Raw genomic sequence first — 27,185 nt, 5'->3', positions numbered from 1 at the left:
AGTGAGGTTGCTGCGGCTTAAGATAGGGAAAAATACGCCATCACAAGCGAAGAACGCTGGCCCTTCAGGTAAATAAACATCCAATTTCCGAAGTGTGCCAGTCCCCGGTGGTTCCCCAATATTGTGGGTCGACAGCTGGACTGGCTGCATTGTAGGTGAAACACTCCATACATCGAAAATACGGCGCAAGATCTATGTAGCCCCATCCAGCGCATCGAGTGACGCTTTTCCATTTATCAACGTTCGACTTAGAACTATAGTGGTATATCATGGCATTGAGTGACGTAGAGCCCCCAGTGATCTTGCCACGAGGTCAATACAGGCTGCGATAAGTGGGTTAGGCTGCTCGACGGTGTAATAGTTCCAATCGTGCTTAGTATAGAACAGTTTAGAGCATAGCAACGGCGCACCTTAGCCTCTCTGACTGCGGTATCGTCTCCACCAGCCTCTAGAAGCAGAACGGACACATGCGGATCCTCGGAGAGCTTGCTGGCCAGAACGCAACCGCCGCACCTCCGCCCACGATGACTACTTCTTGTCAGTGGCTTGGCGTACATGGAACTTAGAGGACGTTTAATGCCCACCATAGTCATACCCCTTAGGCGTGCGTTGGGCTGCTGCATATGTTACGGGCGGCCCAGCCGCCAACTATGGGGGTGCACAACCGTACGGATTATGCAATGAATTCTGGTGACGCTGAGCCATGACTACAGATACGATCTAAAGGATCGGGCAGACTTGGTCTGGGGTTCGACGCACTCCGTTGATTAGATATGTACAGCCCCCTATCACCTTAAGAGCCCAGGCATTAAATAGGCTGAATCTACGTAAGTTGGGGTAATGGTGGTCCTGGAGAAACCTTAGTTTACATGTAAACTCTATTACCCCGTATTTCTCCGCATCAGACGGGATCATATCCAAGTTCACAATTAGTGGAACTACCACTACCAGCAGTGGATATACCAGTGAAGATACTCACAGAGATTCTAGCTTGTAACACTCAGGCTCATAACTGAACTGCACCTTAAGGTTTTTGGGATCTCAAGAACTAATCATGTCTCAGAGGTAAAACATGAGGCAAGCCTTTAGGCACAACGGGCCGCTGTATCAATGGGTTACACGATCTCCCAAAGCAGTCGGCTCACCACCAAACGCGAACTGCCGATATTACAGGGATTATTGTTCATCTTGAACTGAAATGCACATAGTATTATTATAAAAAGTAGTCCCCTTTTATCCGAGACGGAGTTTACATTGTAGTCCTCTTTTAACCGAGAGTGATTATATTTGTTGGTCATTGCCTTCTAGCGATGTCCCTAATGGTCTAAAGAGACGTTTATGAACTACTCTTTTCTATATCTAGAATCGTGACGACAACCCTCTATCAATTTATAAACTCAGTGGTTGTTCTTTGATCATTATCGTCGTAGGGATGTCCACTCTAATATTCTTCTATCGAAAATCACTAACCTCACTTTTCCCTTGAAGGCTTGCGTGTCATGTTCAGTAAGATGAGTTTCTCGGTTCTCTTAGGGGGAATGTTATTCCTCGGCCAGCTTGCCACGGCGCTAAACAATAGCCTGGCCGTGACACCTCAGATGGGATGGAGTACGTTTTCTGCTGTGTTGAGAGATATATTTATTTGCATACAAACCGGAAGATTTCGGCATGCTGTAAGATTAACGCTTACGCCTATTCCGCCTACAGATGACTGGAATGCTTTTGGTTGCGGCCTCAGCCAGAGTCTGATCCTCTCTACTGCACGTGTTATTAAACACACTGGCCTGAAGGATCTGGGTTATCACTACATTATTTTGGATGATTGTTGGTCTTCTAGTCGTGGATCGAATGGGGTTCTCATTCCAGATGCCACCAAGTTCCCAAATGGAATGAACTATCTGGGCGAGCAACTTCATGCCGACGGCTTTGGCTTTGGTATCTATTCCAGCGCCGGAACAAAGACGGTAAGAAACACTCCCTCCCAGAAGTGGCTTTTAGATATATTGTTCTTGTCTCTTCAAATATGACAGTAAAAGTTACTCATTCATCTGCGCGAAAAGTGTGCAGGATACCCCGGCAGTTTAGGTTATGAAACAATCGACGCGCAAACTTTCGCCAGATGGGGGGTGGATTATCTGAAATATGACAATTGCTACAATGAGGGTAAGGCTGGAACTCAGGCAGCAAGTTCCGCTCGGTAAGAAGAACTTCTCCTTTCTCGAATTTCGTTAAAAAGCGATCTGAAAGTACTTTCTGATACATTGAGTCTACTATGCAGGTACGCAGCTATGGAACGGGCACTCGCAGCAACTGGTCGTAACATCCTCTATTCCATCTGTAATTGGGGTCAAGACCAGCCCTGGATCTGGGGCCCGTCCGTGGGTAATTCCTGGAGGATCACGGGCGATATCTCCGATAACTTTAATAGAGATTCCTCAGCATGTCAAGTGTAAGCAGCTCTGCCCTTCTGGCTTGCTCGTGCCCCCCGGTCTAATCTGAATATATAGCCCAAATTACGGTGGATATGATTGTTCTGTGATCAAGATCGTGTCAATGCAAGCTGCGATCTCATCCTATTCTGCCAAAGGCGGCTGGAACGACATGGATATGCTGGAGGTAGGCAACGGGGGGATGTCTGATTCTGAATATGTTGCACATTTTAGCATGTGTATGACACCCCGGTCCTATGTCGATCTGTCGAGTTTTTGCAGTTTTACTAATTTTTTTCTTTTCCTTGTTCAAGGGGCCGTCTCGAAAAGTCCACTAATTATGGGAAACGACATGTCTAAGTTAACGCCGAGCGACTATTCCATCCTTGCTAATCAGGCAATTATTGCTGTCAATCAAGATCCACTGGGAGTTGCAGCGACCTACCGTTGGACGCGCAATAAAGTTCAGCTGTGGAGTGGCCCACTGGCATCTACCACTGGAAGCTCAATTAACGATATAGTTTTCGTTTTACTTAACACTGGAGGCTCTAGCACGACAGTATCGGCCACACTTTCCGACGTCTTTGGTTCTTCGAATGTCCCTGCATCTCAGTTCGAAATCAGGGATTTGTGGGCTTCAAGGCTAAGTGACAGCCAGGCACGGACTATTCTCAGTGACGGTGCTTCTACACATCCTTCCTGGCTTTATAACGCAACTGCCCAAAGCTACTCCACGGGTCTCTCAAAGGGAGATTCTATGCTGCTTGGAGCGGTTGTTGGCACGGTTTCAGGAGCTACCGGGACTATTTCTCAGTCTGTCCCCTCGGTTGGATGTAGAGTTTTTAGACTTCGTGCCGTCTCAGGCACAGGCACAACGACATCATCCGATCCGTCTACGACAACTACTACCTCTACCCAGCCTCAACAGACGCAATGGGGACAATGTGGTGGTCAAGGTTGGACTGGACCTACTCAATGTGTCCCACCTTCCAGTTGTCAAGTGCAGAACCGTAAGTTTATGAACAGTTACAAAATTGAAATCACCTCCAATACTAACAATCTTCTACCTTCTCTCAGAGTGGTACTCACAGTGTCTTTGATCAAACGATAAATAGTTGCAGCGGTTGGTGAACTAGCCTGTTACCTAGGCTTCTCAACGACTGTTTATGGATTGTGGGTTAAACACTGTTATATTTGAGGATCTTTCGCGGGAGGGGGTAGCGAGGGTCTCCATAGTGTCGCTTTCATAATATCAGGATTCGACCTAAAGATCGTTGAACATGTAAAAGATAAATTTCTTGACCTCCTTTCTGGTCTTGCATTGCATCTAATTTATTTAGCAAGCTGTAATTGGAGTTATCTATCCACTGAAGAGCTGGCGCACGAGGTGCACTTGCACCGGATAGGCGCCGAGGACACGAGAATCCCCCGGAACTATTCAAACGGATTAGCCATTTGGCCCCACTGTAAAACACCCGCTGCTAATGAAGTGGAATCGAGATCAATGGGGGATTTTGGAGACCGGGAAGTACCTCGTCAACGGCCTGAGAGGCCTTGGTCTCGAGTTTCGCCTAATTATTCTTTCTTCCACAGAGCTCTCACCTGCGTGGCATGACGCTATATTTACGCTGCAGCCCCTTACTAAAAATAAGGAAGGACTTGTTAAACCCTATGGACAGAATCATGCAGTCCGTTTGAGATACGGAGCTTTTTTGGAGATGAACCGTGTCATCAGCGCTGAATGCCGCCTGTGAATCTGGCGCAGTGCGTCAAGATGCTTGCCTGTCTCGCAGGAGGGGATGATAGGTGCACTGAAGCTGGCTTTAGGCAGACAGGTACGACTGGATGCAACGTTGCCCGGAGGCGCAGATGAGTGTCTCGCACTTAATGGCAGGGTTATTGGCAATTTTAAGATGCTAGTTTACACTGGTGAGTTAAAAGATATTAGTCATTATTATTTGCAGGCAAGTCTTTAAAGTAGATTAAAGTCTAAGCAAAGACCTTCAAGTAGGTGTGGATGGTATTGCAGATAAATCTATCCTCCATAACACCTTCATTACGCATTAGAAAGATAATGAAAAAGGTATATTAAATCTAGCTATAGTTAGATTTATACTTACTAGTATATAGGTTTAAAAGCTTATATACTTTATCCTTATAAATCTAAAATAAAGAGAATTTTTTTAGTGAATCTAAGATATAAATAATAGTAATTTATTACTCCTTCTTCTAGATTATAAAATATAGTAGAATTTAATATATCTAATATTAAAGTATACCTATTAATTATATAAACTAAGATATTAATTTATTAGTACTTTTTAAGAGAAGGATATCTCTTCTTTTAGTCTTACAGTTTACCTAAGAAAAATAGTAATATATTAAGTACCTCCTTAAGCTTCTTTATAATTTCTATATCTATATAACTATACTCTTAGAATATACTAGAGCTATAGTATATAAAGTCTTTAGTATCTATAATAGTCTCTTTAATTATCTTAAAGATATAATATTATAACTTTAGAATAAGAGATAGCTCTAGAAATAATAACTATATAATACTCTATATACTATATATATTAAGCTTTAGGAATTTTATAACCTAACCTATAGCTTCTATAGTATTATTTATACTATTAGTATAATTCTTAATCTATACTAAAAGCTTTTATTCTTTAAAGATGCTTTTTAGGCAGGTAATAATTATAATTAGGTATAAGAATATTATATAAAGCTTAGAAAGATTTTTATATATTATAAGGAAAAATATCTATAGGCTAGAGCTTAGTTATCTAGTTAAGTACTATTAATTAGCCTAAATTATACCCTTTAGAAGTTAAAGTAATACTAGATTTTACCTTATAATAAAGAGTCTAGTAGTAATAAACTTTCTAAATATTTTAGAGAATATAAGTATCCCTTCCCTTCCCTTATTATCTATATATTAATCTAACTATAGTTAGATTATATCTAATAAAATAAGTCTTTTAATATTCTTAACTAGTAGAAGATAAATATATCTTAATTTCTAATATTTACTTTAATTACTTAAGACTTTCTTACTATCCCTATAACTAGTATTAGGTATTTAGTATAGCTTAGGATATCTACTACTACTAATACAGCTACCTAGCTATTAATATAATATAGGCTATTATACTCTTAATATATACTAATTAATTTATAATTAAGTAGGAATTCTAGTTCTTACTTAATAAGGTTAGTAAGAAAGATATTAGTATAGAGAGGGATGATCAGGAATTCAGGATAACTAGGATATTAAGTAGTATATTAGTAATAGTAAAGAAGATCTAGGTAGTTTTAAGGAAGATAATAATATAGATAATATTAATATACATATATTATAGCAAGATATATCTAAGGAAGAGGTATCTAATAGAGATAATAATTACCTACCTGCATTACAGACTATTATCTTTTAATTAGTATCTTAGGGATCTCAACCTTACTATATATCTTATTAGCTAGGGCATTTCTATCAGCTTATAAATAGGACTTATTAGATAGATTATCTTTAATGTAATAGAGAAGTTCTGGTTTATAATAGTCTTCCTATAATCTAACTATAGTTAGATTACTTAACCTGTTTTTTAATATATAATACTTCTGTATTCTCTTTAATCAGATTAGATAGTTTTATCTAATCTAATAAAACCATAAAAACTATAACTAATAGTTTAAACTAAACTTAAATCAGTTTTACCCTACCTAATCAAAACCAAAGTGATTCCCTAGGCTAGGAACCGAACCCTCACCGCTGTGAGTTCAGTGAGGGTCGGATTCAATTTTAGTGGTTTGGTTATGCAACTCTAACCTTTGTATATAGAGTCTTATATAAATAATATTTTAAATTAAAATAATTAGTATATAAGGAGATATTATAACATCTTATAGTTGTAAAATATTAGTTTTAAATAGCAGTTTATCTAACCTAAAACCTTACTAAATCTAATCATAGTTGTAAAGATAATCTACTAKGCAGGGTAGATAAGCCTGTTGACTAGGTGAGACTTTGGAAATGATGAAGGATAGAGTATATGATCCTGATAATATGGTGGAATAGTAGATTAGTTAATAATAAGACTAATCCTTATCTTCCTAACCTATCAGATAAGGGGGTCTCTATATATCTTTATTAATAATATAAACTGCTTGCAGTAGTGATTTATAACTAACTTAAGGTATAAAAATAGAGAACTAAAAATAGTACAGTATTATAGCAAAGCTGTAAGCATGAAGGTAAACAGAAATAGAACAATAGTGAATCTGCACTCAATCTGTTACAATAGTTAGTTAGTAAGTAATATAACTTAGCTAGAAATAGTCAAGCTATACTAAGCTTTGAGTTTTATAGTTAAACTTATACTAAATTAGAATAGATTAGGTTTGATTCTGATTAGAGTTGCATAACTGACCCGCAAAAATCGAATCTAACCCTCACTGAACTTGCAGCAGTGTGGGTTTGGGGGTAAGCCTAGGGAACTGCTTTGGGTTTAGTTAGGCTACCTTAGACCTAATCTAGGTTAGGTAAAACCTATTAGTTATACTTTCTGTAGTTTTTTAAGTTAGGTTTAACTAACCTGTACTGTTTTACCTAGAAATTATTAAATTCTAAATATTCTTAAATAATATTAATATCACTAGATAGCCTAAATTAAGGGCTATCTAGTGATATAAATATTATTTAAAAATACCTAGTAGTTGCTGAGATATAAGGGAATAATTATATCTATTATAGGTTAGTATGAAAGTAGTATAGAGATATATATATAAGGGCACTAAGGTCTAATAACTACTATATACTTTAAATAATTTTTAACCACCACCTATTTAACCCTATAGATATTAAATTAATATTTCTAATATAGATTAGAATAATCATAATTACTATATATTTTATATAAAAGTTATGAATTTATATAAGTATGCTTGGTAAGGGGCCTTAGATAGGGCCCCTGGGGGGAATGGTAAGGGTTAAAATAGTTAAAATTAGCAGTTTAACTAACCTAAAACCAAACCAAATCTAACCATGGTTAGTTAGTATAGACCTAGCTATACCTAGGTAGGCCTAGCAGCAGATTTTTATGGTTAAACTATAACTAAATTACATTAGATTTGATTTGGTTTTAAGTTCTAAAATTTAGACCTGAAACCACAGTGGTTTAGGTCCAACTAAGGTTGAACTCACCTGAACTCACACCAAATGCAACTCTAATTCTGATTTCTAAAATTTGGACTTGAAATCACAGTAGTTTGGTTCTAACTAGGGTTGGACTTGCCTGAACTCAGACTAAATACAACTCTAATTAGGCTAATTACTTTATTTAGTTAGTTAATATAATTTATCTAGTTATCTACTCTATCTACTTTATCTTTATCTAGTCTAACTAGCCTAATTACTTTATTAAGTTTATTAGGGTAGTTCTAGTAATCTTAATAACTACTATCTTTACCTACTGTAGTATAATTAAAATTAATCTATTATAATTCTCTAGCCCTAATACCATCCATATATATATATAATATAGTTATTAGAGTAATCTCTAACCTCTTTAAGGGAACCTTAATATTTTTATATATCTAGGTCTAGTTAATAGGCCATCTCCTTACACTTAGCCTAGTTATATTTACTTAGGTTAAGTCTTAAGATTAGGCTAGTATAGTAGCTAATTTTTCTCTATTTTCCTCTATTTTAATTATCAACTCTATAACTCTTAAGTAGGGATATAATAGAAATTTAAAAGTAGTTAGTATACTTTAGAAGACTAACTACTTTTAGATTTCTACTATATTTCTTTTATAGTGAATAACTCTATTAATCCTTAATATCTTTTAGTAATAGTATTATTATTAGATTACTCTCTTTATGCTCTATCAAATAGTATAGGTCTTATCAAGATTAGCCATTGTTGTGGTGTGGACCCAAACCCATGACTCCCTATATAGAAGCCACATGATCAGACTAACAAGTCTCATGTGAAGGCATTTTCTTTTCATGACGGGCCGCACCCAATTTTCTTCCTCCTCCTCATCTCCTTCCTACGTCTCTTTAATTCGTTTCTGCTCTCTCTTTATAGCCACCCACCCTCAATCTCTGAAGCAGCATCTCAAAGGACGTTTTCTTCCGCTTGGGCTCTACTTACTACCAAACATGTCTACCCTTCAAAATCAGAACACCAAGTCTCAAGCAGTCAAGATAGAAAGTGCTCAGACAGGACCGGCAAAACGGGAAGTCTCAAACGGTACATCTCCTATCCATCCCTACCCCGGTCCAAATCACAAGCTAATACGTAATAGGAGGCAAATACAACGCTACACCACGTGGGTCCAATGACATTGTCAGAAATGACAGTCACTCCAATCCCAATGCCCTCGAGCAAGCAGATGCCCATGATAACTGCGATGCTGATTGGGAGGTAGTCAGCAGCGCCCAGTGTGGCGAAAAAGACAGCAATCAAGCGTTCCATGGGCATACAGGACATTTTAGCGTTGATGTGGGTTGGGGTAAACGGAAACATCGGCTGTATTCCAGTGATTGGAGCTTTGGTCATCATCATCACCAACATCATAATGATAGACATGGCGAGAGAGGTACTCAGTGACACCATGTGCATTCCGCCTATCACATCTCCTGGGTTAGCGCCGACGATACCCTACGTCCAAAAGGGTGACTATAGAAACTGGACGGTTTCTTAGACCACACGACAAACCGTGAGAGTTCTTTCCCCGGCTACTTGCCCTGGAAAAGCATTTTACGGTTTTTTGGCAAGCGTGATTTCCAGGGCTGTGTACATAATAATAAAACAATTAATTCTTAATCATAGTCTATCACCCACCGGATTCTGAGAGCTATCTTCCCAGTTCTCTTCATTTTTATAATGATAAAAATTGTAGCAAATTATCGACTCAGTCTGGGTCTAACAGGAAATCTCAGACAAAAAAGAGGCCGACGAAGATTGAATTTGGAGAAAAAACTGCATCAATACAGCAAGCTGTGCGAGACGGATGTTTGCTTAGGTATTCGCATTCGGGACACGGGGCGCGTCTTTAAATTCTCAGCGGACAGATCAGGATTCTGGGCTTTCTTATCCTCTAAACTTGTATGTTACAAACAGACTCAGGATGATCACATTGCACAGCCGCCTATCGGGGCCGATCCTAACAAAATAAAACTTTTTCAAGATGGCCGAAGATTCCAGGATGGAATGAAGAGATTTGCCGCCAAACACTTCAATTCCCAATCTGTACTCCGTATATATCAATGAGATATATTCTCTTTCTCGCGGGTGCATAAATTGACATGACGGATATTGAACCATGGCGACCAAGCTGAATACCTTCCACGTCGATGAAAAGTGATGCGATATCGGTTAACTCTTTACAGGAGCTCGGGAGCAACTGTAGTGGATTGGTGGGGTCTGTCTAGCCCCATTCAGATGCAGTGATGATTCTGAGTGAAGAGCGGCGGCCTGATACCGTTGAGTACAAAGGGGACTTCACCCAATGGCTATTTTCTATCTATCCCAAGGTTTTTACCTAAAGAAATATTCTTAGACATACCGCCGAGATTGATATGAAGGACCCAAAGATCCAACAGAAAACAGCGTGGGCAGCGTAAGTCCACCAGTGAATCATTAGGCAACACTAAACAGCCCCCAACCCGTCGCTACTGCTTACCGTAGCATGATTCGTGGAGACTATGGTTTTCTTTTTAGCGTGGGGTGCCTTAGGCTTAGTTTGGAAGCCGTGCTCAAGGGACCCTGTTAGATGGGAAGATGCTATCTGGTCTCCTGCGATGGCAGGGGATTTGACGAGACTTTGACCAGTAGCGTTTTGCTCTTCCATCCAGACCCAAGCTCTATTCAACCTATGTTTCAGTTGACTCGTATGGGGGCTTGTTTGAAAAAGTGGTGCCTACAGCTTGCAGCGGCTTTTTAAGCACCATAGTTGAGCCTAAGTAACCTCCTGTTTCAATTTATCACACCTGAGCTCTGCCTTGTTGATTCATTATTTTCCTTACCATGTTCTCTCACACCGCTCATTTTCTGAAGGATAGGGATATTATCGTTGTTGGAGCAGGTATAGCGGGCCTCTCTTTTGCGATCGCGTTACGAAAATATGGATCCAACGGCGCAACGGTGCCTCGATTGACCGTGCTAGATCGAGATCCCAGAGAGCCTGATGTGAAGAGACAAGGATACTCATTGGCCTTGAATGGCATAGATGAAGATGGCGGACTCGCAGCTTTGCAGCAGCTGGGCTTACTTGATCGAGTCCTGGAATACGCAACGACAAGCACTCTTGGGATGCCGTTTAAGATGTGGGACGGCGCTTGGAATGAACTTATCTCTGTTTCTTCCACGCCTTGGAGTTCACTTCCCGTGGGCATGCTGCGAGTTCCTAGGGTTCGACTCAGGCAAATTCTCATCGAAGAAGCCGAGCGATTGGGGGTTGATATCAAGTGGGCATCACAATTTCGAGGTGTTACTCGTTTGAATAATGGCAGACTATCTGCCATATTCTCTTCTAACAACTTGAACACCTCGGAGTGTGTATGTGATATTCTGATCGCGGCCGATGGCGCTCATAGCAGCATCCGCGCCTCTATTCGACCAGACGACCAATTGCAAAGTGCTGGAGCAACGCAAATCGGCGGCATTGCGACATTTTCTAATGGACTTCCGTCGCCGTTGAATGAAGGCTGGGGAATCTTGGTATCAGGGTATGGGAATAGTTGCTTCTGCACGCCTATCCAAGATAACGCCGTGGTTTGGGCTTTGAGCAAAATCCAAGAAGTGTCAAACAATACTCCCGCACAAATTACTGAAAGAAAGCGCCAGGAAATACTCACTGAGGCGCGGGAACATTGTGAAGAAATTGCAGAACCATTTGCATCGCTTCTCGACGCTACAGATCTTTCCACTGTCTTTGAAATTCCGGCAAGAGATAAACAGCCTTTCGACCATGTGAATGTGATGCCCGGGGTTATTTTTATTGGCGATAGTAATCATGCTGTCAGCCCCTTTGCAGGAAACGGAGCAAACCTTGCTTTGCAAGATGGGTTAAATCTGGCTGAGCTGCTTCTTTCGTCGAATTCATTGGAAACAGCTGTCAATACCTATGATAAGAGAGCGATGCCACGAGCCATAAAGACCCTCAAATCGTCCCATTGGCGCATAACCATTGCACACCTCACCGGCATCCGGTTTGCAATATTCAGGCGATTTGTCATGATGGGTGGTTTCTTCCTTTCTTTGAAGGAGCAGATATTAAGAGGGCGTTGAAAGACCCCGGAAGAGAGGGCGGACGGAGTATCTTATAGGCGATCGACCAGGCTAGGCAAAAAGGAGCGGAACCTGGGTTTGGATGCAGAGGGAAGCGATTTTCGGCGTCGTTTTGGTCGCCAGCGGAAACGGAGGGTACAATCGTTGAAGTCAAGCGTCAACAACGGGACGAGAGGAGGATGACTAACAGTCCTGGTTGGGCGCAGAATAGGCGGGTGGTACAGGGCAGCCGGCGGTCAAGCAGCAGCTCGCCGTCCAAAGCTATGGGCGGCCGTTTCTGGCGCCAGAGGCTGTCATTTTCGTCGTCGTTTTCACAGGTCCCTATATTCTAGGTGTAAAATTCAGCAAATTGAGATGCCGTCCAGGCCAGCGGGGGCTCTTACTGGTCAATGTACATGGCGAATATTAGTCCCATCACATATTGAACAAGGAGAAGACCAAGGAAATGCAATCTGAGCATTGTGCGTGGACGAGCTTGATTGAATAAAGATAAGTTAAGTGGTAATCAAAGAGCGACAGTAATCAAGAAGAGTGTTTCATGCCATAAAGAAAGATTGGCAGAGCTCTTACTATCCTAAGCCAATCCAAAAATTCGGAGAGGACCTTGGGAATGGAGGATGATTCGATGCTGCTCGCGACGGAAAGATTGTTTCCGATCTTCGAGACTGATATTGCAAAGAATACGGCAAGTAGAAAATGAGGGGAGAGAAAAAACTCCACTTTGGGGGAGGGGAGAATTTCTTTACATATGCAGGGAATTTCCCTAAAAGGAGGTGAACTTCTAAGAGGGCAAGGTGAACTTCGCATGAGAGAAGTCGAGCTTCGTATGGGGCAAGGGAAGTCCCCTCGTTGCCAATGAATGGCAATAAGCTATCTACTCTTGTCTTAGCGCTTACGGCCAAGCAAAGATTGCTGCTCACCACCCAATGGGAATAGCTCCATGGGCCAGGTTAGAAGATGTGGACTGGGCGCTTGCATGCAAACCCGTCTAGCTGCCTGGATGACATGTTTGGGAATAGCTATGCCAATCAACTGCCTCCTACGTCACCCTGTTGTCGACCTGCAGGGGGTTGTTCTAGAACGGTGAACTACGTCGATTGACGGAAAAATATGGATACAGGATGTATCTGTGTTTTTAGTGGCTTTGGTTGCTGAGATAGCCAACTAGGAAGACTATATAATACCTTCCTACAATATTCTGGGTTGATTCTGAGATGCAAACGTGTTGACATTTATAGGCTGGGAAAATTACATTAACCAACTTATGTAGCCTAAAAAACTGTTGGCAATGGCCGTTGTCATGGGAAGACAGCAGTCACGTTTGGACTGCTGTCAAATCAGGGCTGCTGTCAGGGCTCAGGACCCTAAGACAGCCATTAACCCACGTGATAATTTTTCACATGATCTTCCTTGTCAAACGGTCAAACCCCATGATTTGGAAGTTATTCAACCCAACCAGACAACACCTCATTCTTATATTAAAATAATTTGCTTTATACAGGGGGACATCAAGTGGGATAGTATAGATCGTTATAAATCAACCGGATTGCCTAGGATGAGCACTTCAATTGACCCGGCCGCGGCCCCGCGCATGTACTGGTTTATTCTACAGACGCAAGTCTGGAGGGCTCTCAACTATTCCATAGAGGGACTCATTCATGGAAAGGTCAAAAATATGTGGCAGATCAATTCTGGAAATGGGGATGATTGGTTGGCCTGTGATGCCTTTCGAGGCACTTTTAAGAGGCTAGGGCGGCATTGGTCTCCAGCTTCCCGATATCTTCCAGCTCAGTACCAAGATTGCCAAAATGCCTCTCGAGTACCATGCGTAAGGTTCCGAATTCTCATAGACGACTCTAAAGCATACAGCTAACTAATGTCTATATTATGCAATCCGGGATTGTTGAGTTCGTTATTGGCAAATATCGAGGGCATTTCTCAATTCACGCGGCATTAAATAGTTCCTCAGCGTTGAGGGCAAAATTATGACCACTTCTACCACCAGGATCTAAATGCCGTAGTCATGGGTTTACCTCTGCGGGATCGCGGAGCCGCAGCCATAGTTACCTAGGACCATGCACTATTCAGGTTGTGAGTGTTGAGGGTACGCTGAGGCTCGCGACTATTGGTTGGGACAAGGGTGAGGAAGCTGAAGAAAGCTTAGCGCCGCATCGCCGCCGCAGTCCACCAACCAGTGGAATTGGTGCCTGCCAAGCATTTCAGCATGAGGAGGACTTCAGAAAGGTTTCCAGTGCCAGAGTTAAGCACCTGCACTCAGGCGAAAACTATCTTATATTTACCATAAGTCAACCTGAAAAAGGTGAGGGGTTAGATTCTGGATTAACTCCTTCCTATATTATCAAGACTGAAGAGTAGATTTTGAGGCTTCGGATAAGTAAATTAAGGTGGGCAACTTAAGCTGAGGGAGTAAGGAATATATCAGAGTTAACTATTACTCTCCTTGCCTATAGGTACGGCGACAAGACCTCATTACGGGCTAGTCTTTAGTCATTAATGTTTCAAGTTTGTGCCTTCTAGAGTACTTGTGTTTTTCAAGGAAATGTAATGTATATCTAGATTCTGAGATTCTGGGTATAAAACTTTGATCTTGAGCCCTCTAAAGTCCTGTTAACTTACTTCCTCTAAGTGTCCATGATCCATCATATTAAAGGTAAGTGTTTCTATGTCACTATATTATTTATTAACTTACCTCCACGTGGCTCACCACTAGTCATCTCTGGACTCGAATACACAGAAAATGGATGCTGCCCATCTAAGTAATAGTACTTAAAGTGCTGGTATGGTTCCTATGGTTCCTCTGATGGAAATGAAGTCTCTATCAGAAAACAAAACAAAGCCCCCACAGTTGGATTCCCCGCCTGCTTCTAAGGAAGAACATGATGACATTGATACGACTATGTTTCTGACCACATTACATGTTTGTCCTCTGGGTATGGCATTGGGCTGCCTGCTCGCGCACCTATAAGGGCTTTTTTATATTCTTTGGTTTTGGATATCAAGAAGGATGCGGACTCCAAAGCATTAAAATATGATGGCTAGAACTGAAGATTAGCGACATGAACACTGTAGATAGTACAGATCCTTAAGCTATGCAATTTACATCACTCTGCGGTTTATTTCAGATAAAAGATTCTAATTTGCTCCACAATAAGCGCCTTTCTCTGTACCAAATCAACCGCTATTTCCTTGTGTTGCATCGTATGAACATAAAGGACAATTCTGAACCTCACAGATATCTACCCTCTTGTTTGAAATTGCATATTTCAGCTGCTCGGGCTTACACTGGCCGTTGGAAAGCTTCACCACAGTACAACGGGGTACGTGGGGACTGTGATGTATGACCATGGACAGCAGACCTTCCGCTCCCGGCTGCCTTATCCGCAAATAGAGAACATGAAATCCTTTCTCAATGCCTTAGGTACCGAGTGCTGCGGTCTAATGAGGTTCAAGCTCAAATCCTTGCTGCTTCAAGCCCAAGGACGGGACAGTACAACTACTATATGGTTTTTCAGTGAAGGGTTATCCGGATTAATCCGAAATCCGAACTCCGATCACGGATTGATTGGCGAATGTTAATCCTTGGATTCTGCCTGTCGCATCCGCCCTGCACTAGTGCGGCGTGTTGGTGTCGTAACAGTTCTTCCTTTAAGATTCAGTATTCAACCAGCTGACGGGCACTCATCGGTTATGATCTCCTACTCACCTTAAGCCTTCACCTCACTGTTAGCAATTTCTGTTTCAGGTTAGGTCTTCAGTTTACTGCGACAACCAGGCGTCTTGGAACAATGGCAGCAAATCAGACAAGACCAGGCAGCAGCTTTTAACTTGCTTGCTTTGCTTAATTCTTTTACTGAACCTCCCAGGTTCTCCAAGCTCTAAGTCCTTGCAGGTGCCTCGCCTCGGTGGCGAGAGTGTTAGCGTTAGTCTGAGTTTATTAACCGACTTTTTTTCCAGTTCTTTTTGTTTCCTAACGACTCTTAGTTTGTCGTCTCCTTTACCATGAGAGAGTTAGATTTAGATCTTCGAGGGTGCTCTGAGTTAAGTGGGATATTTTTGCATATGTCCATAGATTAAACGACGCACTATGTTTTTTCACTTCCTGCTTCCTCCGCTTTCTATAACTGGGGCCGCCATCCGCCTTCAGAATACTGTACGGTGAAGAGGTTATGTAGCATCTCTGGCTCTATTAAGTTGACCAATGTTCAAGGTTTTTCACTGGCAGTCCTAAATGCAAGACCAAAAAGGCCACTACCCCTTTGTATACCATGGTTGGAGGAAAGGGGATGAGGTGTCACTAACAGACTCACCCACCAAGGTTCAGCAATCCAGAGAACACCTTCTCCAGGAACACGACCTTGCTTCCATAATCTGCGCCGAAGGAATACTGCAACCCCAGACTCATCAACATTGCGCCAGAGTAAGGTCCCTCCCCGTCAACGAAGTACAAATCCTGAGGACCCAAACCCTGCAACTTCACCCGTGGCAGGGCGTGGTTCACCTTCAAGTCAAGCTGGTACAAAAATAGCACCGCCTGATTCCCCAAAATGAATAGCACTGCCGGGCAATTTGACTCCTCTGGTAGACTGAGTCGCCACATATCGCCCGCCAGCACGATTGGATTGACCTTTTCCGCTAACACAATAAGATCAGGTATCGCAGCCTTTTCTTCTGGTGGTATCTCCCCAGGGTCAAGTTCCAGACCGAAAGAACCGCACATCATAGCAACGTGGGCGCGGAAGGCCAGTGGGACGGTACGCCCTGTTTGATGGTTTGGGACAGCAGAAATATGGCCGCACATGGAGCTTGCTGGGTATGCAAGTGAGGTACCAAACTGGATAAAGATGCGTGCCACCGCGTCGGTGTTGTCTGAAGTCCAGATTTGCGGAAAGTACTGCATAATACCGGGATCAAATCTCCCGCCACCAGACGCACATCCTTCCCAAAGGACATCAGGAAAACGTGTTGTCAATGTTTCAAAAACTCGGTATAGGCCAAGCATGTATGCGTGGTGAATAGTGGGAGAGGGCGTCTCGTGCATACATCTGTTATGATCCCACTTCACGTAGGTAATATTCGCACTGCGAAGTATCCCCGAGACTGATTTGATAATGAAATCTTGAACTTCAGGTAGGGCAAGGTTAAGAATCAGCTGGTTCCGCTGTTCTGTGCGTGGATATGGGTCTGCATGTAGTGCCCATTCAGGGTGGTCATGGTATAGGCTTGACTTCGTGTTGACCATTTCCGGTTCGATCCAGATTCCGAAGCGAAGGTTGGTAGACGACTGGACTGATTCCAGAGCTGTGATATCTTTCACCAAGGGGGCTAGGCCGTTAGGAAACCGTGCAGGATTCGGAATCCAGTCACCCAGACCAGCTGTATCATTGATGCGCGGATACTCCTTTCCAAACCACCCATCATCTAACACAAACAGTTTCACGCCTAAGGAAGCCGATTCCTCTGCTATACGGTAGACATCATGACTGTTAATGTTGAAATATAGCGCTTCCCAACTGTTGAGAAGCACAGGCCGGTTATCTGTCCCAAATTTACTCCGAATGAGGTGATTGCGGTATAGGCCGTGTAGGGAGCGTGATATACCCCCGAGACCGTCCTTAGAGTATACCGAGACACACTCGGGAGAAGTAAGGGTCTCGTTGGGACCTAATGTCCAAGATAGCTGGTGACTATCCAAGCCTAGTTGGACGCGCGTCAAGCCCTGAGGACACTTCTCGACGTTGACAGCAAATGAACCAGTGTAGATGAGTGAGAAGCCCCATGCCTCACCCTGCGACTCGGTGGTGGAGGGATGTGTGAGCGCGAGGAATGGATTGTGCGAATGAGATGAAAAGCCACTGCTGCTTCGAAACCTGTTTTATGAAGACGTTGGTATAGGGTATTTGAACGGTGTTTCATCAACGCACCCCTGTATCCCGTAGTCAATCCTTCGCCTCCGCCTATGCGTCTCTCTCGCCCACTCACCGCTTAGGTAGATCATATCAAAATCCTCAAAAGGGAAGTCAACACTAAGACTAGCTAAGTCCTCGATTACAATACTCCCCGTGCCCTTATTTGTGACAGAAACGCTGCGCACAATAGCATCGTACTTGGGGAAAACCGAGTACATCAAGTCTGCAGCTACAGCGCTGTATTTGTCGAAGAGGTGTATCACGATGGTGGTGACATCACATTCATCGCCGAAAGTAAATGGCAGCCCAGGTAAGGCAGGTTTGCCTTTCACTACTGTATGAGAATCGTATTGCAAGGCTGATATGATATGAGACTGGCGGATCCGAATCGCGGGGCTACGGAAGTCCCCCCTTCCTTGATCAGGGAACTCGCGGCGGATGCGACCTGACATCCCAATCCAACCATTTACAATCGGAGTTGGATCTGTTGGTATAGCTCCAGTGACACTGCCCCCAAAATGATCCGAGAGCAGGTCGCCAGTGCTGTCGTCCACATGGAAGCGGTAGGAAACACTCTTGCCATTTAATGCGAAAGCAGTACTGTCCACGACGACTACTGTCACAGAAAATGATCGTTAGAAATATTCTCGATCGAGAGATTGTGAGCAGACGGATATGATATGGTTTGCTTGCCATTTGGGTCTGGAGACACTTGAGCTGTGAATGACATCTTGGATGCGAAGGTTGTCAGTGAATATATAGCTTCAATTTTTCCTTAGCTTGCACCTAAATCTTACATTTTGGCGATACTCCAGTATCTTGCGTTCAAGAATGGTGTATGATACTCTGATTTGGACACTGTTGCCTAAACATGGGCAAGGTGAGATATTCTTATATTAGCGGAGCACTAGCTTCCAAACCACACAATCGCAAGGTCATAGACTGTTGGTCAGACAGTTCTGGTCGGCGTGAATGGTGTTTAACTAGCTGACACGTCACCTACCCAGCTGTGAGATGAGAAACACTCAACAGTAGACTTTGTACCGGCCCTAAGTCTTCCTAGCTAGACAGCCCAGCCATTGAGAGTTGTCCGCTCATCCAATTGGAGCCCTTCAAAGCCGACACCTGGCCCAGATCACCATTTTTTTTAAGTGCTCCTTCATTGAGTCAGATCACCGTACACAACGACGCCAGAATTGTGGGTATTTTTAGAATTTGTCAGATTCCTCTTTTACATAGCGTGTTTCTCAAGGGCCCTACAGGTTTGGCGGTGTTTTGTCTTGTTCTCTGGTTGGGTGCGGTTTCCATACCTCGGGATTCCATCTATTCAGCCAATAGGAAAAGGTAAAAGCCGCCTGTATAAAAATTAATAACCCGTATTCTCAGCCAATTGCCTAATTTCCATGCTGTCTTCAGCTTCTCATCGATGCTATTGCGTGGAGAAAGGATTGGTGCAGCTCGCCTCCATGAAACTTGTGCCCCCTTTACTACGTGGAGTCACACCGAAGTGCCTCTGTCAAGTGCCGAAGTCCTGAACTTGGTGGATAGACCTTCTCTTCAGCTCTACCTCGGACCCTGGACAGTCCAGAATCTCTCAAGGACTGTACTAAGTGCTGAGATAATATCTTGACTGGGGTAAGCCCACCAACACTCATTCAAAGTGTGCCTCGCCAAGTTTGCAAAATTAACCGAAAATTCACCGCCTAAGTTGACTGCCAAGATTACGCGGAGACGTCGAAGTAATTCTTTACAGGTGAAGTGCTTCAAAGATCAACTTAGCAAGGAGAGCTATGATTTAAGGTTCTATACGAACAGCCGCTACTGTCAGTACTGGGTGGTGGGCGTCCTCAGCGCGCAGCCGCGGGACCTGTCGCCCGTGAAGCCCACCTCCTCCACCACCACAGAAGAGCTGGAGATGAAGCACCAACACAACCAAAGAGAACCCGACAAGAGGATTTGCGCCGAAATGCCCAACCAACACTGCGAACTGACAGACCCCGGCTGGGTTGACCAGCCAAGGAATAAAATGAGGAGATTCAAGTCGGACATTTCATTTACGGGCCCGTCTTCCAGCCGGATGGTCTGGCCGCAGTATCTAGGTTCTCACCTGCCTTCTTGACTGCTGCGGCTGTGTTGTTTCTATACCTGTCTTTGAGCTGTCTCTACGCTAAAGAAGTATCCCTGCGAGTCACGAGCAATCACAATCATATCATTTGCTGAAGGTTCCGCTCGAAGGCAAATGACGGCATCAGCAACATTAGCTACGATATGTGGGCTTGAAGACTGTAAAAGCCTCCACCCCGTGCATTGGGGGGGGGGTTGTGACTGAAATTGATACTAGTGTAAGGGTTGAGCGCTTCCGCTCTAGAGAATATTTATGAACCGAACCACTGGTTCAAAGACATCAGTAACAGTACCGCCGAAGGCACGAAGCTCGCCGTAGGTATATGTACAGATACTGCAACAGTAATGCGACGAGTATCAACGGAGGAAAAGAAAGAAAATCTACTACATCGGAAAGGATCTCACTTGACAATTGGTGTTCGTTAACTCGCCTTGCACACTATGTAACAAAATCGACTAAAAGAAGGGCCAAGTATCATTCAATGGTTGATATATTACTTGTGCTTTCACTCCTTCACCTCTTGCATCGTCTCATTGCGAACAAGTCCCTCCTGGGAGGGGGACACACCGATGGCATACGGATCCACGTGGGTAGAGGCGAACTTACGAGCAGGGGTTTTGGTCGCAAAGAGGATGTCCAGCTCAGCATAGGTACGCCCCTTGGGCTCAGGCAGACGGAAGAATGCCCAAATGAAGACGAGCAGGGCCGTGCCACCCCAGAAGAATCCAGTCTTGCCAGACGCGTTCCAGGCAGTGGGGTTCATGAAGTAAGGCTCCAGCACCTGCGAAACGACATTGACTACCTGGTAGGCCGTGCGCGCGAGGCAAACAGTCAAGGGTCGCAGACGCACCGAGGAAGTCTCCGATATAATGGCATATGTGATGGGGCCAATGGTCAGGGCGAAGACGAACAGCCAGAGGAAGCAGAACGAGGCTTGCGCCCATAGGGCGTCGGTGGTATGGGAGGCCGAATTGATGATCCCAATGATGAACAAGAAAGTGCAAAGAAGGCCCTGACCCCAAATATAGAGGGTTCGCCGGCCAAAGTAGGTGATCAGCCACCAAGATAGCGCAGTTCCAACCAAAGCCACTCCGGTACAACCCACGCCTAGCTGGAATGCCCGGTTGTTATCCATGCCGGCCTGCTCGAAGAAATACGTGGGGGAGTAGGCAAACGTGCTGCCGGACAGAATCTGGCCACAGAAAGCCATACAGCAGATTTCTGTGCGGCGCAAATCGACCCCCTTGAAGCAGTCCCAGTACGTGGTGCCTGCTTCGATCTCGGACTCAATCTTAGCCGTGTGGACCATCATCGCCAGCTGGCCATTGATTTGATCCTCAGTCTTGTCTCCCCCTAGGCGACGGATACTGTGCTTGGCTTGCTCGAGACGATCGCTGCGGACCAGGTACCAGGGACTCTCCGGGGCCAACCAGCAGATAACCATCAAGGGTACAGGCCAGATCCACTGCAAGGCAAAAGGGATGCGATAGGACCATTGATCCGACCGGTGTAAGAGACCATAAAGCACGCCAGATGCGATCATCTGGCCGATGGCCCAGCACATGTTGACATAGATTGTAAGGTAACCACGCAGGTTGGTCGGGCAGACCTCTGAAGCGTAGGCGGGTCCGACCGTCGCGAACACGCCCCAGGACAGACCACAGAGGACCTGACCCACGAGTAGCACACCGGCGGAGTTGGCGAAAAAGACGATGAAGATGAACGCGGTCAAGAATAGCAGCGCTATCATCATGACTTTTCGATACCCAAACTTGCTGGCAAAGTAGCCATTCAGGAGGCCACCTGGAGGAAAAGAGACTCAAGTCAGCACGCAAGGCGACCATTGCAACCACAGCTACTGTAAAGTTCCTGTAACTCACCAAAGATACAACCAACTGTGCTGGCCATGTTCAGCCCGGTCTGCCAAGGGGCCGACACCTGCCAGCCAATTTTTCCGCCATAGTATTGGCCATACTTTTGCTGGAATGTGGGAAAGGCAAAGAAGTTGCCCATCAGGATGGTATCGTATCCCTCCATGATAACCGACATGGAAATCAAGACAGACCACATAACAGCCTTGCGATTGGCTCGCAGGGCCTGCCAGAGGTTTTGTGCATGCTCTTCATCGGTGGCCTGCTTCGCCTCCATGATAGCACCAACGCCCAGCGTATCCTCCACATGATGGGCAGCCGACTTCTCCAGAGCGATCGTGGCTTGGTTCACGTCCGTCACCATATTGAGGGCTGGTGGTTAAGTCAATGAAATGCTCTTAAGCACCGGGGACAGGAACTCGTAGTTCTCGAATTTCGTGACGTGGGGTTTTAAAGTGGTCTCGATATCTCCTTGACAGAAATGGCTCGATCGCCAGGGAACCCCGCCCCGTCTTATACGCCTGGAATTCTAGCGGACCGGCGGGTCTCTACTCATCCAGGCCGGTTGCATGTTCCAGGCAGAGGAGGATCCTGGTAGTTTGGGGGAGAGCCAGGAAACAGGCTTCGCGCTGCATTTAGGCTAATAGGCACAGCAGGAGCCAGAGGCCGGAGCAGTCATAAGACATCGCACAGATTGTTCAGGTGCGCTGGGGGCCCAGGACCAAAATTTTCGAAGGATGGACCAGCAACTCGTACTTTCCGCACCCATGAAAGCTAGGACAGTAGAGGGGAGGGTCATATGGAAGCTAGATCAAATTACCCCACAAGTAGCGTGCGGAAAACTATAAGGTTCAACCAGTTAGGCTTGCTGAAATCCCAGCTTGCTGATGGAGACCAACGAGGTTGATTAGACCGTGCGGATAGTTCCCAGACTTGTTTCCCTGGCCCTTGTGGGCCATGTTCGTATTTGTGCATAGTTTGGAATGTTATTCGCCCGCAAAACTTCCGTGGATGCGTTGTGGATCCTAAACATCCTTTACCTGCAAGCTGAAAATTTATGGACTAGATATGATATCCGCATCTGCAATTTGCGGTGCGGATGATACCACAGCCACCGATCCTGCAACAGCAATTCATAGCTAGGCAGCCTCTTTTGCAGTCTTGCAAACATACTCGGGGCATCTGCGATGATTTGGACCTTTCTCCCGTTTCGTTCGTTCAAGGGCATTTTCAGGCTAATCCCTAGGGCCCTTGGCACTCCCTTGACCCCATATTCATCCTTCGAGACCTACGCAATTCACCCTGCTTTACAATCACTGGCAACAACAGAATCGAAATTCTTGCTCCCCACATAGTCATCGTAATCTGATTCGCGTTATTTTTGCCTAATGCTAAACCTTTACGCTCTATATCGTTTTACTTCAGAAAGGCTCCATTGCTCCGAAGTGGTTTCCCGTGCCCCGTCAACTAGGTATAAAATAAAGCCTAAAGGTCGCGATTCATTCGATCTCTGTTAACTCTTCTTCCAAAATCCACTTGGTAATTTGGTATAGCTTCTACTCGCCAACGCTCACGCCATGTTCCCTGACTTCGTTTCAAAGGGGCTACTGTTCCTCTATGCGAGCCTAGCCGCTGCGCAAGGTGTGTCGCCCATCTACAAAGATCCGAATGCGAGTATCGACGATCGTGTTGCCGATCTCTTGGGGCGAATGACAATTGAGGAGAAATCGGCCCAGCTACTGCAAGGTACGTTGATAGAATTGCCCATTGATAGCTCCGTCTATGATGGTTAACAGATTTGCAGGCGGTATGTCCGATTGGATGGATACAAATACAGGACGGTTTAACTACACGGGCCTGGAAGAAAGTATCAAGACAAAAGGGGGCATGTTCTATGGTATAACCTCAAAGACCGTCGTTGCAGCTACAATATCATTAACCTCTCATTGCTAGTTGGATATCCTGTTCCATGGGACTGGCTCGCAACCAATATCAAGAGGGCGCAAGACTACATCAAGGAAAATACCACCCTCGGTATTCCTGCCCTTGTGCAAACGGAGGGTATGTGCTCCTCGCCTTGTATTCTCTGGTCCAGGCTAACGATAATACAGGTATTCATGGTTTTTTGATGGGGAATGCAACCATCTTCAACTCCCCTATTGCATATGGATGCTCCTTCAACCGAGACGTATGATTTTGCGGTGACTTCATGGATTTTTTGAATTCAAAATTGATGGTTGATCTAGTTGGTCCACAAGATGGGAAAGGTCATTGCTCAAGAGGCTCGTGCTCTGGGTGTCACCCAGATGTTCGCCCCAGTTGTCGACCTCGCCCGCGAGCTACGATATGGCCGGGTAAGAGTCTAATCACATTGCCCATGTTCCTGGGAATAAGACTGAATGAATACAGGTCGAGGAAACATTTTCGGAAGACCCTTATCTTGCCGGTGAGATTGGATTCCAATACACTGTTGGGCTCCAAAGCCTCAATGTCTCAGCAATGGTTAAGCACTTTGCGGGATTCAGCCAGCCAGAGCAGGGCCTCAATACTGGTCCTGTTCACGGAGGCGAGCGGTACCTGCGTACTACGTGCGTAAATTCTTCTGCAATTTGCACGACGAGGACTCTTATTTACCTGTGATCTAGTTGGCTGCCATCTTACAAGCGGGCGATCGTAGATGCCGGTGCCTGGAGTATCATGAGCGCATACCACTCGTAAGACTGTCGCTGTTTCCCCTATGTGACTTGGGGCTGCATGGCTGATTCGATTTGCTAGCTACGATGGCATCCCGGCAGTGGCAGATTACCATCTGCTTACAGAGATCCTTCGTGATGAATGGGGCTATGAGTACTTTGTGATTAGTGATGCTGGAGCAACAGATCGCCTGTGCACTGCCTTCCATCTCTGCCAAAGCTCTCCAATTGACATGGAATCTGTGACGCTCAAGGCCCTTCCTGCTGGCAATGATGTTGAGATGGGAGGTGGATCATAGTAAGACACAACCACTGGAATAGGGTAAATGGAGCAATGGAGCACTGACGCACTGGCAGCAACTTCCAAAAAATTCCCGACCTGGTTAAGTCAGGCAAACTTGATATGAAGATTGTTGACACTGCAGTCTCTAGGGTGCTCCGTGCTAAGTTTGCTATGGGTCTGTTTGAAAACCCATACCCAGGTGCTCCACCGCAGGAGTGGAAGCATCTTATCCACACCCCAGAAGCAGTTGAGCTTGCCAGACAACTGGACAAGGAGTCTATTGTACTTCTGGAAAATCATAACAATATCCTGCCCCTGAAGAAAAAAGGCGATATTGCTGTCATTGGTCCAATGGCACATGGGTTCATGAATGTAGTATACCCCGAATCCCAGTTTTTCACCACTTCCCCAAATTAACCAACAAAAAAATAGTATGGGGACTACGTCCCATATCGAAGCCAGTACCGCGGCGTCACACCTTTAGACGGCATTAAATCTGCTGTCGGCACAAGAGCCCGCGTCCACTACGCAAAGGGTTGTGAAAGATGGAGCAATGATCAGTCTGGCTTTGCGGAAGCTATTGACGCGGCTCGGAAATCTGATGTTGCCATAGTTGTCGTGGGAACCTGGTCCCGTGACCAGAACGAACTCTGGCAAGGCTTGAACGCAACGTGAGTCTCCCTTCCTGCCCATATCATTATAAAAAATTGACGAAGAATATAGGACGGGCGAGCACGTGGACGTCAATGACCTTTCCCTGGTCGGAGCGCAAAGTGAACTTATCCGAGCCATCGTCTCCACAGGTGTCCCTACTATCGTGGTCCTCTCTAGTGGTAAACCTATCAGTGAGCCTTGGCTCTCTAATAGTACTTCAGCACTCGTGCAACAATTCTACCCTTCTGAAGAAGGTGGTAACGCTCTTGCAGATGTCCTTTTTGGAGACTACAACCCTTCAGGGAGACTATCGGTCTCCTTCCCCCACTATGTCGGCGACCTCCCCATCTACTATGATTATCTGAACTCTGGCCGAGCTATCAGTGACTCGGGATCTGTGGCGGCTAATGGCACCCTTGTCTTTGGCCACCAGTATGTCCTGGGTACTCCGCTGCCGTGGTATCCCTTTGGGTATGGCCTGTCGTACTCCGAATTTGAGTATGGAAAGGTCACATTGGACAAGACAACTGTATCGGCGGCGGATACAGTGACAGTAAGTGTGGATGTGACGAATACACATGGGCGGTTAGATGGAACCGAAGTCGTGCAGGTGTATGTGGTGGATGATATATCTTCCGTGGAAGTGCCGAATCGGTTGCTGAAGGGGTTTGAAAAGGTCGTTATTCGTGCTGGCGAGACCAAAGCTGTGAAGATCCAACTGAAAGTTGGCGAGCTGGGGTTGTGGGATAGCCGGATGAAGTACGTGGTTGAACCGGGATCGTTCCAGGTGCTGGTGGGGCGTAGCTCTACTGACATCCGAGGGAATGCCACCTTCCGACTCCAGTAGTTCTCAGAATGGTTTATTGTATATGATACGACCCTGCTCTGATTGCCAGGTCTCCCTAGCTACAGGATGTGAGTTGGATGAGGACCCAGGACCACTTAGACCAATGGAGGTATTTGTAGATAGATAATTACGTCGATTGGCTGAGGAAACAAAGAACCGAAGGGAGGGTGAATCAAGTGCCCAACTATCCGAGATCAGTCCTGCTACCTCCTCACCGATATTGCTTAAGCTATAGAGTCTCATTGAGATCAACCAGCTCTCAATTTCGAACTCAGTTGGTCCCGGGAAACTGATCTTCCAAAAGGGAGCGGGGAAAGGGAAGAAAAGAATACGTCGTGGTACAGCCAATCTGGTTGACTCAAGGCAAGACTTTTAAGCACGGCCTAGTGGCATCCACAATAGCACTGCGGCACTGCCAAAAGGTTCAGGAGTACAGGCGGTCCTTAACTTGGGTTCCAAAAGTGATAATTAAGCAGGCGAGAGTCGATACTATGTATATTGAAAGCTCTCCCCTCTTGTATCGCGCTAGTTGATACTGTAAGGTTCGAGACATGAAGCGGTAACTTACCGCCAGGACATCACGCACTGAGTGACTACGTTCCTCTGTATTTCGTATAGTACCTTAGGCATCATTCGCATCACGGTTGACGTACCGTGTATGCGATTGATGTATGGGGCACTTTAACCTACCGTATGATACTGGTTCTTTCTTCAATCAGCTATCCTTGTTCATGAAAATAGTGGTTCCGCTTAACCCCTTTCCTTTCCCTTTTCGTCGGGGAGGATTCTTAGCCATTACTATCCTGGCTTTTTCTCAGAAATGGATGAGCGGCTACGTGCGGCTTACGTTACATTGCCGGCGGAGTTGGATGCCACAGAGTGGATTGTTGTCTAATAGGCGATGCGGGGTGGCGGAGAACTGACGGGTTTGGCAGTCGCTCATTGGAGATGATCGGACGAGGAATATTTTAGCATTGTGCTCTCTTCTTGTGTACTTCGGAGGAACATTCGAAAATAGCTTAGCTGGATTCCCACGATCTCTTTGCACATC

At 45.0% G+C, this 27,185-nt stretch overlaps 4 protein-coding genes across 4 annotated transcripts; 2 read left to right on the top strand and 2 right to left on the bottom strand.

Annotated features, from left to right (window-relative positions):
* Positions 1-10,471: 10,471 nt before the first annotated feature.
* On the top strand, positions 10,472-11,734 carry Asppvi_001996 (FAD-dependent oxidoreductase; the record flags this gene model as incomplete). The annotated part of the gene is made up of 1 exon (XM_043307529.1): positions 10,472-11,734. One exon carries the CDS (start codon positions 10,472-10,474, stop codon positions 11,732-11,734), a length of 1,263 nt encoding a protein of 420 aa, XP_043163464.1.
* Positions 11,735-16,058: 4,324 nt separating this feature from the next.
* Asppvi_001995 (alpha-galactosidase) lies at positions 16,059-18,357 on the bottom strand (the record flags this gene model as incomplete). The annotated part of the gene is made up of 3 exons (XM_043307528.1): positions 16,059-17,622; positions 17,677-18,277; positions 18,333-18,357. 3 exons carry the CDS (start codon positions 18,355-18,357, stop codon positions 16,059-16,061), a joined length of 2,190 nt encoding a protein of 729 aa, XP_043163463.1.
* A 1,934-nt stretch (positions 18,358-20,291) lies between these two features.
* On the bottom strand, positions 20,292-22,021 carry Asppvi_001994 (uncharacterized protein; the record flags this gene model as incomplete). The annotated part of the gene is made up of 2 exons (XM_043307527.1): positions 20,292-21,589; positions 21,667-22,021. 2 exons carry the CDS (start codon positions 22,019-22,021, stop codon positions 20,292-20,294), a joined length of 1,653 nt encoding a protein of 550 aa, XP_043163462.1.
* A 1,213-nt stretch (positions 22,022-23,234) lies between these two features.
* On the top strand, positions 23,235-26,134 carry Asppvi_001993 (uncharacterized protein; the record flags this gene model as incomplete). The annotated part of the gene is made up of 11 exons (XM_043307526.1): positions 23,235-23,403; positions 23,462-23,554; positions 23,611-23,718; positions 23,769-23,845; positions 23,904-24,011; positions 24,067-24,245; positions 24,303-24,371; positions 24,433-24,648; positions 24,708-25,005; positions 25,066-25,304; positions 25,357-26,134. The coding sequence occupies 11 exons, from the start codon at positions 23,235-23,237 to the stop codon at positions 26,132-26,134; spliced, it is 2,334 nt and encodes a 777-aa protein (XP_043163461.1).
* Positions 26,135-27,185: the final 1,051 nt, after the last annotated feature.

This window comes from Aspergillus pseudoviridinutans (assembly GCF_018340605.1).
Source record: "Aspergillus pseudoviridinutans IFM 55266 DNA, scaffold_10, whole genome shotgun sequence".
NCBI classification, from domain to species: Eukaryota; Fungi; Ascomycota; class Eurotiomycetes; order Eurotiales; family Aspergillaceae; genus Aspergillus; species Aspergillus pseudoviridinutans.
This window is presented reverse-complemented; position numbering and strand designations above follow the sequence as displayed.